This window comes from Dendronephthya gigantea, unplaced genomic scaffold, assembly GCF_004324835.1.
Source record: "Dendronephthya gigantea isolate DGI-Jeju-01 unplaced genomic scaffold, DenGig_1.0 000004F, whole genome shotgun sequence".
In the NCBI taxonomy this organism is placed as follows: domain Eukaryota; kingdom Metazoa; phylum Cnidaria; class Anthozoa; order Malacalcyonacea; family Nephtheidae; genus Dendronephthya; species Dendronephthya gigantea.
Window position 1 is genome coordinate 3,763,618 of NW_021163014.1, and position 16,323 is coordinate 3,779,940.

General features: G+C 33.9%; 1 protein-coding gene across 1 annotated transcript; it reads right to left on the bottom strand.

Annotated features, from left to right (window-relative positions):
- Positions 1–394: 394 nt before the first annotated feature.
- Positions 395–16,060, bottom strand: LOC114515557 (cubilin-like). Its single transcript, XM_028534840.1, has 17 exons — positions 15,571–16,060; positions 14,852–14,905; positions 13,870–13,896; positions 13,625–13,770; positions 13,082–13,235; positions 11,524–11,669; positions 10,946–11,147; positions 9,434–9,579; positions 8,857–9,058; positions 7,356–7,501; positions 6,779–6,980; positions 5,263–5,408; positions 4,685–4,886; positions 3,173–3,318; positions 2,595–2,796; positions 1,083–1,228; positions 395–706 (listed from the first exon to the last, which is right to left on the bottom strand). The coding sequence occupies exons 1-17, from the start codon at positions 16,058–16,060 to the stop codon at positions 503–505; spliced, it is 2,961 nt and encodes a 986-aa protein (XP_028390641.1). The 3' UTR covers positions 395–502.
- Positions 16,061–16,323: the final 263 nt, after the last annotated feature.

A 16,323-nucleotide genomic window follows, 5' to 3' on the forward strand; every position in this document is an offset into this window, starting at 1 on the left:
ATGAAACATTAGGAACAAAGCCCAAACCAAAATAGCTAATTTTTAACGCTTTCCAAAATATTACACAGAAAATTACACAGAAAATAGAAAAACTTAATCCATCTGTCAAATACTTCTAGTTAAACTTCAATGAAACAGACAGAATACGTACCATAAAATACTAGGATTTGTTAACTCACTTTAATATGCCATTTCTAGCTAATTTTTTCACTTTTGGAAAATGTATACTTAATTGAAACTGCGATATCTCAGTTAAAATTGCGTAAAAAACCTCATGCTATATATAAAAATTTAAGTTACACATTAGAGAATATAAAAAACATACTTTTAATGCAACAGTTCCTTTATTTTTGAAATTATACTCAATCAAACCTTTTTTTGCGCCACAAGGTAGTTATAATAATGATAATATTAATAAAATATTACTGCATAATCAGACTGTTTCCATTTATGGATTATCAGTGTTCGTCGTATTATCATATTATCAGTGTTTGTCATATTATCAATTCACTTTAGAAATCCAAAAAACAAATCCTTTTCTTCGTTGACTACCATCCGAGTGGAACGCAATAAACAGGTGGACTCCAGATGATGTCAGACTTTGAGGCAATTGGTTTCCACAATATCGGCCAAGTTTTGATGCATACGAGGAGTCACCATCATAAACGTCCAAATAATCATACCTACAGCGGGAATCACTTTCCAGCTAAAAGTGAAACAAAAAAATGCTTTGCTTGCCGTATCGAAGTAGCTACAAAAAAGCTTAGTTTTTTCCCACTGGCGGGGTCAAGCTTTGAAAAAATTGATACAAGATAACATCGTAATTTAAATATTGAGGTAGGAGGAATTAATAACATTTTCATCCCTAAAGGAATAATGTTTGCAGGACAAAGTAAGATTTTTAACGAGAAAGCGGATAATTTTAAAATAGTAAACCAACTTCACTGCAGGAAAAATACGCACTGGAGCGGATCAATCTGAAATTATTATTCTTAATCAAGGTGATGGCCATGCGTCCTAATTTCTCCAATATTGAAAAGGCTATCCTCTTTCGAATTAAAGTATACCTGATTATGACCTACCGAAAATGATCTAAACGTTAACGAAACCCTTGACCCATTGGTGCCAGAAATAGTCCAGTTACAGTCTATAGAGTTAGGGTACAAACTGGGATAAAGAGGACTTTTAAGTGTAGCAGGAGCATACAGGTGGCTTATACCACATGGACCTGCAATAAAAGGGAGAAATATTGTTTGCAATGAAACCGCTATTTTAAGTTTGATTTAATTTTGAGTTTGTTATTTTATATAGCGACAGTAATTCAGTGTATACCAGCTTTCGTAAATTATACAAATTACTAGAAATACATGCATGCAGAACCCCTCGCTATTTTCAACCAAGAAAATAATCTCTTAGCTGGGCTTAGATAGCTATAACTATAAGTTAATAACTGATGATCTACTCATGACTCATGCATGTTGATATTGTGAAATGAGCGTTTTCTAAAGGCGTTTTATCGACCCTACCAGCTTAGTTAACTGTTAAAATTTTAACATTAGAGGCTTCAGAAAAACATCAAAACAGTACAAAATCATCAAGTACAGAACCTCAAATATTCTTCGAATATATAATTTATGCAGTTAACTGTAAAAGCTTCAGCCTCAGGTAATTTTGAAGCTACAGTTTACATATAAATTTACGTTTTAAAAAACCCTATTTGAAGTTACGAGGTGTGAAAAACCTTTCATAGCCTAATATGACTTTAGAAAACGACGTATACCGCTCATATATATAAATAAACTGCATCCTTCTACATACAGCAAACACAGAATATCAGTATAAACAACTATGCTACTATAAAGTCACGTACCGAATTAAAACATTTCAAAGCTTTATGTAGGGTATAAACCGTTCCTTTTTCATTTTTCAATCTTGAAGGGCAACCCTTTTTGTTTAAAATAAATGTCACGTGATGATTTTCATTCGATCTGTTATTATTTTCCCTATTTTATTTGGTGTAATTTTTAAAAACAGTTTTATGAAATAATTTGGGAATTTGCAGCTAAATTTCTTACGTGATTATTGAAATGCAAATTTCTGATTCAGCTAATAAGAAGATTTCTGATTACCGGTTTGCATTCATTAAATTTCGCGCATGCGCGAAATGCATCACAGCAATATATTATTAATGGGAATTCCTGCACAAACCTTTAAGATATAACGTTAAAACTTTAACATTATACAAAAGAACGTTTTGTGTTATATAATAATGAGATAAAATAAAGTTGGGCACCGTAACCCATTTTAGGTGTGCCGTGCGAAAAAATCGAGTCTATTGTGTAAACAGAGCTTAGGTTTACTTGTATCGTTATAGATAATGTTAGTGACTCGTATACTCACAAGCCAGCAAGACCAGAGAAACTTTAAAAATCCTTACTGTTGAAACAGCATAGATTTGTCTAATTAGTCCATAATATGGATCGATGCATGTACATATACTATGAAAAATATTACTGAATAATTAGTCTGTTTCCATTTATGGATTTTCAGTGTTTGTCATGTTATCATAGAGTTAAATTTGTAGTCAAACTTACCAAATTTATTTGAGAAATCCAAAACAAATCCTTTTCTTTGTTGACTACCATCCGAGTGGAACGCAATAAACAGGTGGACTCCAGATGATGTCAGACTTTGAGGTAATTGGTTTCCACAATATCGGCCAAGTTTTGATGCATACGAGGAGTCACCATCATAAACGTCCAAATAATCATACCTACAGCGGGAATCACTTTCCAGCTAAAAGTGAAACAAAAAAATGCTTTGCTTGCCGTATCGAAGTAGCTACAAAAAAGCTTAGTTTTTTCCCACTGGCGGGGTCAAGCTTTGAAAAAATTGATGCAAGATAACATCGTAATTTAAATATCGAGGTAGGAAGAATTAATAACATTTTCATCCCTAAAGGAATAATGTTTGCAGGACAAAGTCAGATTTTTGACGAGAAAGCGGATAATTGTAAAATAGTAAACCAACTTCACTGCAGGAAAAATACGCACTGGAGCGGATCAATCTGAAATTATTATTCTTAATCAAGGTGATGGCCATGCGTCCTAATTTCTCCAATATTGAAAAGGCTATCCTCTTTCGAATTAAAGTATACCTGATTATGACCTACCGAAAATGATCTAAACGTTAACGAAACCCTTGACCCATTGGTGCCAGAAATAGTCCAGTTACAGTCTATAGAGTTAGGGTACAAACTGGGATAAAGAGGACTTTTAAGTGTAGCAGGAGCATACAGGTGGCTTATACCACATGGACCTGCAATAAAAGGGAGAAATATTGTTTGCAATGAAACCGCTATTTTAAGTTTGATTTAATTTTGAGTTTGTTATTTTATATAGCGACAGTAATTCAGTGTATACCAGCTTTCGTAAATTATACAAATTACTAGAAATACATGCATTGCAGAACCCCTCGCTATTTTCAACCAAGAAATAATCTCTTAGCTGGGCTTAGATAGCTATAACTATAAGTTAATAACTGATGATCTACTCATGACTCATGCATGTTGATATTGTGAAATGAGCGTTTTCTAAAAGCGTTTTATCGACCCTACCAGCTTAGTTACCTGTTAAAATTTTAACATTAGAGGCTTCAGAAAAACATCAAAACAGTACAAAATCATCAAGTACAGAACCTCAAATATTCTTCGAATATATAATTTATGCAGTTAACTGTAAAAACTTCAGCCTCAGGTAATTTTGAAGCTACAGTTTACATATAAATTTACGTTTTAAAAAACCCTATTTGAAGTTACGAGGCGTGAAAAACCTTTCATAGCCTAATATGACTTTAGAAAACGACGTATACCGCTCATATATATAAATAAACTGCATCCTTCTACATACAGCAAACACAGAATATCAGTATTAACAACTATACTACTATAAAGTCACGTACCGAATTAAAACATTTCAAAGCTTTATGTAGGGTATAAACCGTTCCTTTTTCATTTTTCAATCTTGAAGGGCAACCCTTTTTGTTTTATATAAATGTCACGTGATGATTTTCATTGGATCTGTTATTATTTTCCCTCTTTTATTTGGTGTAATTTTTAAAAACAGTTTTATGAAATAATTTGGGAATTTGCAGCTAAATTTCTTACGTTATTATTGAAATGCAAATTTCTGATTCAGCTAATAAGAAGATTTCTGATTACCGGTTTGCATTCATTAAATTTCGCGCATGCGCGAAATGCATCACAGCAATATATTATTAATGGTAATTCCTGCACAAACCTTTAAGATATAACGTTAAAACTTTAACATTATGCAAAAGAACGTTTTGTGTTATATAATAATGAGATAAAATAAAGTTGGGCACCGTAACCCATTTCAGGTGTGCCGTGCGAAAAAATCGAGTCTATAGTGTAAACAGAGCTTAGGTTTACTTGTATCGTTATAGATAATGTTAATGACTCGTATACTCACAAGCCAGAAAAACCAGAGAAACTTTAAAAATCCTTACTGTTGAAACAGCATGGATTTGTCTAATTAGTCAATAATATGGATCGCTGCATGTACATATACTATAAAAAATATTACTGAATAATTAGTCTGTTTCCATTTATGGATTTTCAGTGTTTGTCATGTTATCATAGAGTTAAATTTGTAGTCAAACTTACCAAATTTATTTGAGAAATCCAAAACAAATCCTTTTCCTTGTTGACTACCATCCGAGTGGAACGCAATAAACAGGTGGACTCCAGATGATGTCAGACTTTGAGGCAATTGGTTTCCACAATATCGGCCAAGTTTTGATGCATACGAGGAGTCACCATCATAAACGTCCAAATAATCATACCTACAGCGGGAATCACTTCCCAGCTAAAAGTGAAACAAAAAAATGCTTTGCTTGCCGTATCGAAGTAGCTACAAAAAAGCTTAGTTTTTTCCCACTGGCGGGGTCAAGCTTTGAAAAAATTGATACAAGATAACATCGTAATTTAAATATCGAGGTAGGAGGAATTAATAACATTTTCAACCCTAAAGGAATAATGTTTGCAGGACAAAGTCAGATTTTTGACGAGAAAGCGGATAATTGTAAAATAGTAAACCAACTTCACTGCAGGAAAAATACGCACTGGAGCGGATCAATCTGAAATTATTATTCTTAATAAAGATGATAGCCATGCGTCCTAATTTTTCCAATATTGAAAAGGCTATCCTCTTTCGAATTAAGGTATACCTGATTATGACCTACCGAAAATGATCTAAATGTTAACGAAACCCTTGACCCATTGGTGCCAGAAATAGTCCAGTTACAGTCTATAGAGTTAGGGTACAAACTGGGATAAAGAGGACTTTTAAGTGTAGCAGGAGCATACAGGTGGCTTATACCACATGGACCTGCAATAAAAGGGAGAAATATTGTTTGCAATGAAACCGCTATTTTAAGTTTGATTTAATTTTGAGTTTGTTATTTTATATAGCGACAGTAATTCAGTGTATACCAGCTTTCGTAAATGATACAAATTACTAGAAATACATGCATGCAGAACCCCTCGCTATTTTCAACCAAGAAAATAATCTCTTAGCTGGGCTTAGATAGCTATAACTATAAGTTAATAACTGATGATCTACTCATGACTCATGCATGTTGATATTGTGAAATGAGCGTTTTCTAAAAGCGTTTTATCGACCCTACCAGCTTAGTTACCTGTTAAAATTTTAACATTAGAGGCTTCAGAAAAACATCAAAACAGTACAAAATCATCAAGTACAGAACCTCAAATATTCTTCGAATATATAATTTATGCAGTTAACTGTAAAAGCTTCAGCCTCAGGTAATTTTGAAGCTACAGTTTACATATAAATTTACGTTTTAAAAAACCCTATTTGAAGTTACGAGGCGTGAAAAACCTTTCATAGCCTAATATGACTTTAGAAAACGACGTATACCGCTCATATATATATATAAATAAACTGCATCCTTCTACATACAACAAACACAGAATATCAGTATAAACAACTATACTACTATAAAGTCACGTACCGAATTAAAACATTTCAAAGCTTTATGTAGGGTATAAATCGTTCCTTTTTCATTTTTTAATTTTGAAGGGCAACCCTTTTTGTTTTAGATAAATGTCACGTGATGATTTTCATTGGATCTGTTATTATTTTCCCTATTTTATTTGGTGTAATTTTTAAAAACAGTTTTATGAAATAATTTGTGAATTTGCAGCTAAATTTCTTACGTTATTATTGAAATGCAAATTTCTGATTCAGCTAATAAGAAGATTTCTGATTACCGGTTTGCATTCATTAAATTTCGCGCATGCGCGAAATGCATCACAGCAATATATTATTAATGGGAATTCCTGCACAAACCATTAAGATATAACGTTAAAACTTTAACATTATGCAAAAGAACGTTTTGTGTTATATAATAATGAGATAAAATAAAGTTGGGCACCGTAACCCATTTCAGGTGTGCCGTGCGAAAAAATCGAGTCTATAGTGTAAACAGAGCTTAGGTTTACTTGTATCGTTATAGATAATGTTAGTGACTCGTATACTCAGAAGCCAGAAAGACCAGAGAAACTTTAAAAATCCTTACTGTTGAAACAGCATGCATTTGTCTAATTAGTCAATAATATGGATCGCTGCATGTACATATACTATAAAAAATATTACTGAATAATCAGTCTGTTTCCATTTATGGATTTTCAGTGTTTGTCATGTTATCATAGAGTGAAATTTGTAGTCAAACTTACCAAATTTATTTGAGAAATCCAAAACAAATCCTTTTCCTTGTTGACTACCATCCGAGTGGAACGCAATAAACAGGTGGACTCCAGATGATGTCAGACTTCGAGGCAATTGGTTTCCACAATATCGGCCAAGTTTTGATGCATACGAGGAGTCACCATCATAAACGTCCAAATAATCATACCTACAGCGGGAATCACTTTCCAGCTAAAAGTGAAACAAAAAAATGCTTTGCTTGCCGTATCGAAGTAGCTACATAAAAGCTTAGTTTTTCCCACTGGCGGGGTCAAGCTTTGAAAAAATTGATACAAGATAACATCGTAATTTAAATATCGAGGTAGGAGGAATTAATAACATTTTCATCCCTAAAGGAATAATGTTTGCAGGACAAGGTAAGATTTTTGACGAGAAAGCGGATAATTTTAAAATAGTAAACCAACTTCACTGCAGGAAAAATACGCACTGGAGCGGATCAATCTGAAATTATTATTCTTAATAAAGATGATGGCCATGCGTCCTAATTTTTCCAATATTGAAAAGGCTATCCTCTTTCGAATTAAAGTATACCTGATTATGACCTACCGAAAATGATCTAAACGTTAACGAAACCATTGACCCATTGGTGCCAGAAATAGTCCAGTTACAGTCTATAGAGTTAGGGTACAAACTGGGATAAAGAGGACTTTTAAGTGTAGCAGGAGCATACAGGTGGCTTATACCACATGGACCTGCAATAAAAGGGAGAAATATTGTTTGCAATGAAACCGCTATTTTAAGTTTGATTTAATTTTGAGTTTGTTATTTTATATAGCGACAGTAATTCAGTGTATACCAGCTTTCGTAAATGATCAAATTACTAGAAATACATGCATGCAGAACCCCTCGCTATTTTCAACCAAGAAAATAATCTCTTAGCTGGGCTTAGATAGCTATAACTATAAGTTAATAACTGATGATACTCATGACTCATGCATGTTGATATTGTGAAATGAGCGTTTTCTAAAGCGTTTTATCGACCCTACCAGCTTAGTTAGTGTTAAAATTTTAACATTAGAGGCTTCAGAAAAACATCAAAACAGTACAAAATCATCAAGTACAGAACCTCAAATATTCTTCGAATATATAATTTATGCAGTTAACTGTAAAAGCTTCAGCCTCAGGTAATTTTGAAGCTACAGTTTACATATAAATTTACGTTTTAAAAAACCCTATTTGAAGTTACGAGGCGTGAAAAACCTTTCATAGCCTAATATGACTTTAGAAACGACGTATACCGCTCATATTATAATAAACGCATCCTTCTACATACAGCAAACACAGAATATCAGTATTAACAACTATACTACTATAAAGTCACGTACCGAATTAAAACATTTCAAAGCTTTATGTAGGGTATAAACCGTTCCTTTTTCATTTTTCAATCTTGAAGGGCAACCCTTTTTGTTTTATATAAATGTCACGTGATGATTTTCATTGGATCTGTTATTATTTTCCCTCTTTTATTTGGTGTAATTTTTAAAAACAGTTTTATGAAATAATTTGGAATTTGCAGCTAAATTTCTTACGTTATTATTGAAATGCAAATTTCTGATTCAGCTAATAAGAAGATTTCTGATTACCGGTTTGCATTCATTAAATTTCGCGCATGCGCGAAATGCATCACAGCAATATATTATTAATGGGAATTCCTGCACAAACCTTTAAGATATAACGTTAAAACTTTAACATTATGCAAAAGAACGTTTTGTGTTATATAATAATGAGATAAAATAAAGTTGGGCACCGTAACCCATTTCAGGTGTGCCGTGCGAAAAAATCGAGTCTATAGTGTAAACAGAGCTTAGGTTTACTTGTATCGTTATAGATAATGTTAGTGACTCGTATACTCACAAGCCAGAAAGACCAGAGAAACTTTAAAAATCCTTACTGTTGAAACAGCATAGATTTGTCTAATTAGTCAATAATATGGATCGATGCATGTACATATACTATAAAAATATTACTGAATAATTAGTCTGTTTCCATTTATGGATTTTCAGTGTTTGTCATGTTATCATAGAGTTAAATTTGTAGTCAAACTTACCAAATTTATTTGAGAAATCCAAAACAAATCCTTTTCCTTGTTGACTACCATCCGAGTGGAACGCAATAAACAGGTGGACTCCAGATGATGTCAGACTTTGAGGCAATTGGTTTCCACAATATCGGCCAAGTTTTGATGCATACGAGGAGTCACCATCATAAACGTCCAAATAATCATACCTACAGCGGGAATCACTTTCCAGCTAAAAGTGAAACAAAAAAATGCTTTGCTTGCCGTATCGAAGTAGCTACAAAAAAGCTTATTTTTTCCCACTGGCGGGGTCAAGCTTTGAAAAAATTGATACAAGATAACATCGTAATTTAAATATCGAGGTAGGAGGAATTAATAACATTTTCATCCCTAAAGGAATAATGTTTGCAGGACAAAGTAAGATTTTTGACGAGAAAGCGGATAATTTTAAAATAGTAAACCAACTTCACTGCAGGAAAAATACGCACTGGAGCGGATCAATCTGAAATTATTATTCTTAATCAAGGTGATGGCCATGCGTCCTAATTTCTCCAATATTGAAAAGGCTATCCTCTTTCGAATTAAAGTATACCTGATTATGACCTACCGAAAATGATCTAAACGTTAACGAAACCCTTGACCCATTGGTGCCAGAAATAGTCCAGTTACAGTCTATAGAGTTAGGGTACAAACTGGGATAAAGAGGACTTTTAAGTGTAGCAGGAGCATACAGGTGGCTTATACCACATGGACCTGCAATAAAAGGGAGAAATATTGTTTGCAATGAAACCGCTATTTCAAGTTTGATTTTGAGTTTGTTATTTTATATAGCGACAGTAATTCAGTGTATACCAGCTTTCGAAATATATTCAAATTACTAGAAATACAAGCATGCAGCACCCCTGGCTATTTTCAATAAAGAAAATAATCTCTTAGCTGGGCTTAGATAAGCTATAACTATAAGTTAATAACTGATGATCTACTCATGACTCATGCATGTTGATATTATGAAATGAGCGTTTTCTAAAGGCGTTTTATCGACCCTACCAGCTTAGTTTAGTGTTAAAATTTTAACATTAGATGCTTCAGAATAACATCAAAACAGAACAAAATCATCAAGTACAGAACCTCAAATATTCTTCGAATATATAATTTATGCAGTTAACTGTAAAAGCTTCAGCCTCAGGTAATTTTGAAGCTACAGTTTACATATAAATTTACGTTTTAAAAAACCCTATTAATTTTGAAGTTACGAGGTGTGAAAAACCTTTCATAGCCTAATATGACTTTAGAAAACGACGTATACCGCTCATATATATAAATAAACTGCATCCTTCTACATACAGCAAACACAGAATATCAGTATAAACAACTATGCTACTATAAAGTCACGTACCGAATTAAAACATTTCAAAGCTTTATGTAGGGTATAAACCGTTCCTTTTTCATTTTTCAATCTTGAAGGGCAACCCTTTTTGTTTTATATAAATGTCACGTGATGATTTTCATTGGATCTGTTATTATTTTCCCTCTTTTATTTGGTGTAATTTTTAAAAACAGTTTTATGAAATAATTTGGGAATTTGCAGCTAAATTTCTTACGTTATTATTGAAATGCAAATTTCTGATTCAGCTAATAAGAAGATTTCTGATTACCGGTTTGCATTCATTAAATTTCGCGCATGCGCGAAATGCATCACAGCAATATATTATTAATGGGAATTCCTGCACAAACCTTTAAGATATAACGTTAAAACTTTAACATTATGCAAAAGAACGTTTTGTGTTATATAATAATGAGATAAAATAAAGTTGGGCACCGTAACCCATTTCAGGTGTGCCGTGCGAAAAATCGAGTCTATAGTGTAAACAGAGCTTAGGTTTACTTGTATCGTTATAGATAATGTTAGTGACTCGTATACTCACAAGCCAGAAAGACCAGAGAAACTTTAAAAATCCTTACTGTTGAAACAGCATAGATTTGTCTAATTAGTCAATAATATGGATCGATGCATGTACATATACTATGAAAAATATTACTGAATAATTAGTCTGTTTCCATTTATGGATTTTCAGTGTTTGTCATGTTATCATAGAGTTAAATTTGTAGTCAAACTTACCAAATTTATTTGAGAAATCCAAAACAAATCCTTTTCCTTGTTGACTACCATCCGAGTGGAACGCAATAAGCAGGTGGACTCCAGATGATGTCAGACTTTGAGGCAATTGGTTTCCACAATATCGGCCAAGTTTTGATGCATACGAGGAGTCACCATCATAAACGTCCAAATAATCATACCTACAGCGGGAATCACTTTCCAGCTAAAAGTGAAACAAAAAAATGCTTTGCTTGCCGTATCGAAGTAGCTACAAAAAAGCTTAGTTTTTTCCCACTGGCGGGGTCAAGCTTTGAAAAAATTGATACAAGATAACATCGTAATTTAAATATCGAGGTAGGAGGAATTAATAACATTTTCATCCCTAAAGGAATAATGTTTGCAGGACAAAGTAAGATTTTTGACGAGAAAGCGGATAATTTCAAAATAGTAAACCAACTTCACTGCAGGAAAAATACGCACTGGAGCGGATCAATCTGAAATTATTATTCTTAATCAAGGTGATGGCCATGCGTCCTAATTTCTCCAATATTGAAAAGGCTATCCTCTTTCGAATTAAAGTATACCTGATTATGACCTACCGAAAATGATCTAAACGTTAACGAAACCCTTGACCCATTGGTGCCAGAAATAGTCCAGTTACAGTCTATAGAGTTAGGGTACAAACTGGGATAAAGAGGACTTTTAAGTGTAGCAGGAGCATACAGGTGGCTTATACCACATGGACCTGCAATAAAAGGGAGAAATATTGTTTGCAATGAAACCGCTATTTTAAGTTTGATTTAATTTTGAGTTTGTTATTTTATATAGCGACAGTAATTCAGTGTATACCAGCTTTCGTAAATTATTCAAATTACTAGAAATACATGCATGCAGAACCCCTCGCTATTTTCAACCAAGAAAATAATCTCTTAGCTGGGCTTAGATAGCTATAACTATAAGTTAATAACTGATGATCTACTCATGACTCATGCATGTTGATATTGTGAAATGAGCGTTTTCTAAAAGCGTTTTATCGACCCTACCAGCTTAGTTACCTGTTAAAATTTTAACATTAGAGGCTTCAGAAAAACATCAAAACAGTACAAAATCATCAAGTACAGAACCTCAAATATTCTTCGAATATAAAATTTATGCCGTTGACTGTAAAAGCTTCAGCCTCAGGTAATTTTGAAGCTACAGTTTACTTACAAATTTACGTTTTCAAAACCCCTATTTGAAGTTACGAGGCGTGAAAAGCTTTTCATAGCCTAATATGACTTTAGAAAACGACGTATACCGCTCATATATATAAATAAACTGCATCCTTCTACATACAGCAAACACAGAATATCAGTATTAACAACTATACTACTATAAAGTCACGTACCGAATTAAAACATTTCAAAGCTTTATGTAGGGTATAACCGTTCCTTTTTCATTTTTCAATTTTGAAGGGCAACCCTTTTTGTTTTAGATAAATGTCACGTGATGATCTTCATTGGATCTGTTATTATTTTCCCTATTTTATTTGGTGTAATTTTTAAAAACAGTTTTACGAAATAATTGGTGAATTTGCAGCTAAATTTGTTACGTTATTATTGAAATGCAAATTTCTGATTCAGCTAATAAGAAGATTTCTGATTACCGGTTTGCATTCATTAAATTTCGCGCATGCGCGAAATGCATTACAGCAATATATTATTAATCGGAATTCCTGCAGAAACCATTATGATAAAACGTTAAAACTTTAACATTATGGGAAAGAACGTTTTGTGTTATATAATAATGAGATAAAATAAAGTTGGGCACTGTAACCCATTTCAGGTGTGCCGTATGAAAAAATCGAGTGTATAGTTTAAACAGAGCTTAAGTTTATTTGTATCGTTATAGATAATGTTAGTGACTTGTATACTCACAAGCCAGAAAGACCAGAGAAACTTTAAAAATATTTACTGTTGAAACAGCATGGATTTGTGTAATTAGTCAATAATATGATCGATGCATTTACATATACTATAAAAAATATTACTGAATAATCAGTCTGTTTCCATTTATGGATTTTCAGTGTTTGTCATGTTATCAGAGAGTTAAATTTGTAGTCAAACTTACCAAATTTATTTGAGAAATCTAAAACAAATCCTTTTGCTTATTGACTACCATCCGAGTGGAACGCAATAAACAGGTGGATTCCAGATGATGTCAGACTTCGTGGCAATTGGTTTCCACAATATCGGCCAAGTTTTGATGCATACGAGGAGTCACCATCATAAACGTCCAAATAATCATACCTACAGCGGGAATCACTTTCCAGCTAAAAGTGAAACAAAAAAATGCTTTGCTGGCCGTATCGAAGCAGCTACATAAAAGCTTAGTTTTTTCCCACTGGCGGGGTCAAGCTTTGAAAAAATTGATACAAGATAACATCGTAATTTAAATATCGAGGTAGGAGGAATTAATAACATTTTCATCCCTAAAGGAATAATGTTTGCTGGACAAAGTCAGATTTTTGACGGGAAAGCGGATAATTTTAAAATAGTAAACCAACTAGTATATCGAGCTTCACTGCAGGAAAAATACGCACTGGAGCGGATCAATCTGAAATTATTATTCTTAATCAAGGTGATGGCCATGCGTCCTAATTTCTCTAATATTGAAAAGACTATCCTCTTTCGAATTTAAGTATACCTGATTATGACCTACCGAAAATGATCTAAACGTTAACGAAACCCTTGACCCATTGGTGCCAGAAATAGTCCAGTTACAGTCTATAGAGTTAGGGTACAAACTGGGATAAAGAGGACTTTTAAGTGTAGCAGGAGCATACAGGTGACTTTTACCACATGGACCTGCAATAAAAGGGAGAAATATTGTTTGCAATGAAACCGCTATTTCAAGTTTGATTTCATTTTATGAGATAATTTTTCATAAAAGATATTACGTGTTACCTGAAGCTGTTGAAGACGTAGTTGTGCCTTTAAAGGAAGAAAGACAAATCCAGATTTATATTATAGTTAATACAAAGAAGTAAATGTAGTTAATACGAAGAAGTAAATGTTGTTAATACAATGAAGTACTGTATAGAACAGGGTTAATCAGTAATGATTTTTGGCACTTCACTCGATGCAGGTATATTCTATATAGTGGTTTGTGGCAAGAGCATTGCACCGATATCACAAAAGCGTAGGTTCGATTCCTGCCGGAGGACCAATAATTGACTCTTTTTTCCGTCAACTGTTCCTGGCTTGAATTTGAAGTGTGTATATTCCACTCGAATTTAAGTTCAATTAAAAAACTACTGTATAGAGGCAACAGCACGAGCGGGAGGCACAGGTTTTAATACATATATATAAAAAAAGTTCTTGTTGTTGTTCTCATCTAGTATATGTTACTGGGCTATTCCCCCTACGGTCCCGACGATTCCGCTGAAAGATACAAAAAGTAGGGGTCGTAACGCCATGCAATAATTATATGGACCAAATTTTGAATTACCGACCATGCATTGATGAATTTAAAACTACAATATTGTCCGGAAATAACCTAACAAAAACCCCAATTAACCTAGATCAAACCGTAAAATCTCGGCCTGACAGTTCGATTTGATTATTGTGTTGTCATTCTCAGCAGTTCAACACATTCCGTTCGGAAGCCAACGGCGACCGCGATCGAATTTTTTCTCTTGCGGTCATGTACGGTTGCTGTTCGGTTGCGGTCAACGGATAGAAAAAAGTGTTTGGACGTACGTAACGGATGAGAAAAGGTGCCAACATTTCGCAATTTTCGGCGGTAAGGCACGATGAAGAAATTCCGCTTTCCAAGTTGTTAACACCAAAAACTGAACGCAGCATCGCAGCCATATAAAATTATTATTATTATGATTTCACGAAGAAACAAAGTACAAGAAGATATCGAGCGAGCAAAACAACTTACCTAATGTGAATACTAGGCCAAAGAACAGTCGAGCAGCTGTGAATGCAATCATCACTATTAAACATTAAAAAAATGAAGCATAAGTAAGTGTATAATTATAAGCCGTATTCTGTGGCCGATTATCGTTCAGTTTTGTTGCCCCCTTCGGGCACTACTTGAAAACAAGATAGAAAATTAGGATAAATTATAGAAAGTGTAAATTCACTTGTCTTCACCTTCACAAACCTGCAGTTTTCGAGCATTTCATCTTCGAAAAATCAGTCGGAATTTGCATGTTTCGCAATATACCGACGCCATTTTGATTTAGGAAATGTTGTTGAGGATACTTGGTGTAATATACGACATATATAGCAGATTCAGCAGTTTTATACCGGTATTTAAATAAAATTTCCAGCATTTTTGCTGTGCAAGCAGGTTTTAACAAGAAAGCTTTGAGTTGAGTTTTAAGAGGTTTTTCGCAAATTTCCATAGTTTTTCCAAAAACAAAATTAGTCAGACTTAGACAACAATTAATCGGAAAAATATCCGAGAATTTGCGATTTTTTTATAGCATTCTGCATTCTTTGCATTCACGCAGTTATTTCTACCTGATGCCATAGGATAAAGTTCTGTTGCAGGATTGTAAATGTAATTACCCTGTTGGATTACATTGGGCATTGACTGAATATTGCTTTGAATATGGGCAAGGGCCATACGATTAATTTACTGTGTCACTGCACCATGTTCAATTGATCTTTGCATTGATGAGGCAAGTGCCATCATGGAGTCACTCATGGCCTTCACAGACTCAGCAAATATATTATTAGATTCCTTTAGAGAACGTAATAAATCGCATCGAAATTTTTTCTCTTTTTGACCTTCTTGCATGAGTAACTTGTCTTTTTGTGCTGCTGATAACTGTCTTTCCTTATGTTGCCGTTTATTGTCTATGAGTATTGGAACTTGGTTTGAAGCCGGGCGTTTACGGATTGTCGCTTCATTACTGGCACTATTTATACTAACTACATTATTACCAAGAGAAATAGTTAGGGATTCATCAGAATCATACTCATTTTTTTCATTTCCTAAACCAGAATTACCAGATATATCAACACCTTGTTCTTGACTTTCGTCTGCTTGACCAGCTGAATGAGCACAAAAAGAAAGAGGCTCAGAGGATGGAGCCCCACCCCATATGAGGACCATTATGTCATAGAACTCCATAACCATCTTACCACATCCTGAGCGTCTGCCAGATGTCACAGCAGTGCTAAATTTCTGCCTTAACGCTTTGATTTTTTATAATACTCTAGAATACACTTTCCATATTTAACTTATCATCTTCCTGCCGCTTTAAATACTCATCACGATCTTCGCCGTCTTCGATTAGTGTGATACACTCTGGGTCAAAAAGTTTGTATCTTCGAAATACTTGGAAGCCAGAATTACCCGTACTGCCTCGTATTGTTTATTTTTGTCAGCATTGAAGTTGG

Bases quoted from the DNA above. Each gene is read 5' to 3' on its own strand.
- LOC114515557 (XM_028534840.1), bottom strand. From the start codon at position 16,060: ATGGTTATGGAGTTCTATGACATAATGGTCCTCATATGGGGTGGGGCT. The intron at 9,059-9,433 runs GTAGGTCATAAT...TTTCACTTTTAG, and splicing joins TAACGTTTAGATCATTTTCG to CTGGAAAGTGATTCCCGCTG. The intron at 3,319-4,684 runs GTAAGTTTGACT...CTTTTATTGCAG, and splicing joins GGATTTCTCAAATAAATTTG to GTCCATGTGGTATAAGCCAC.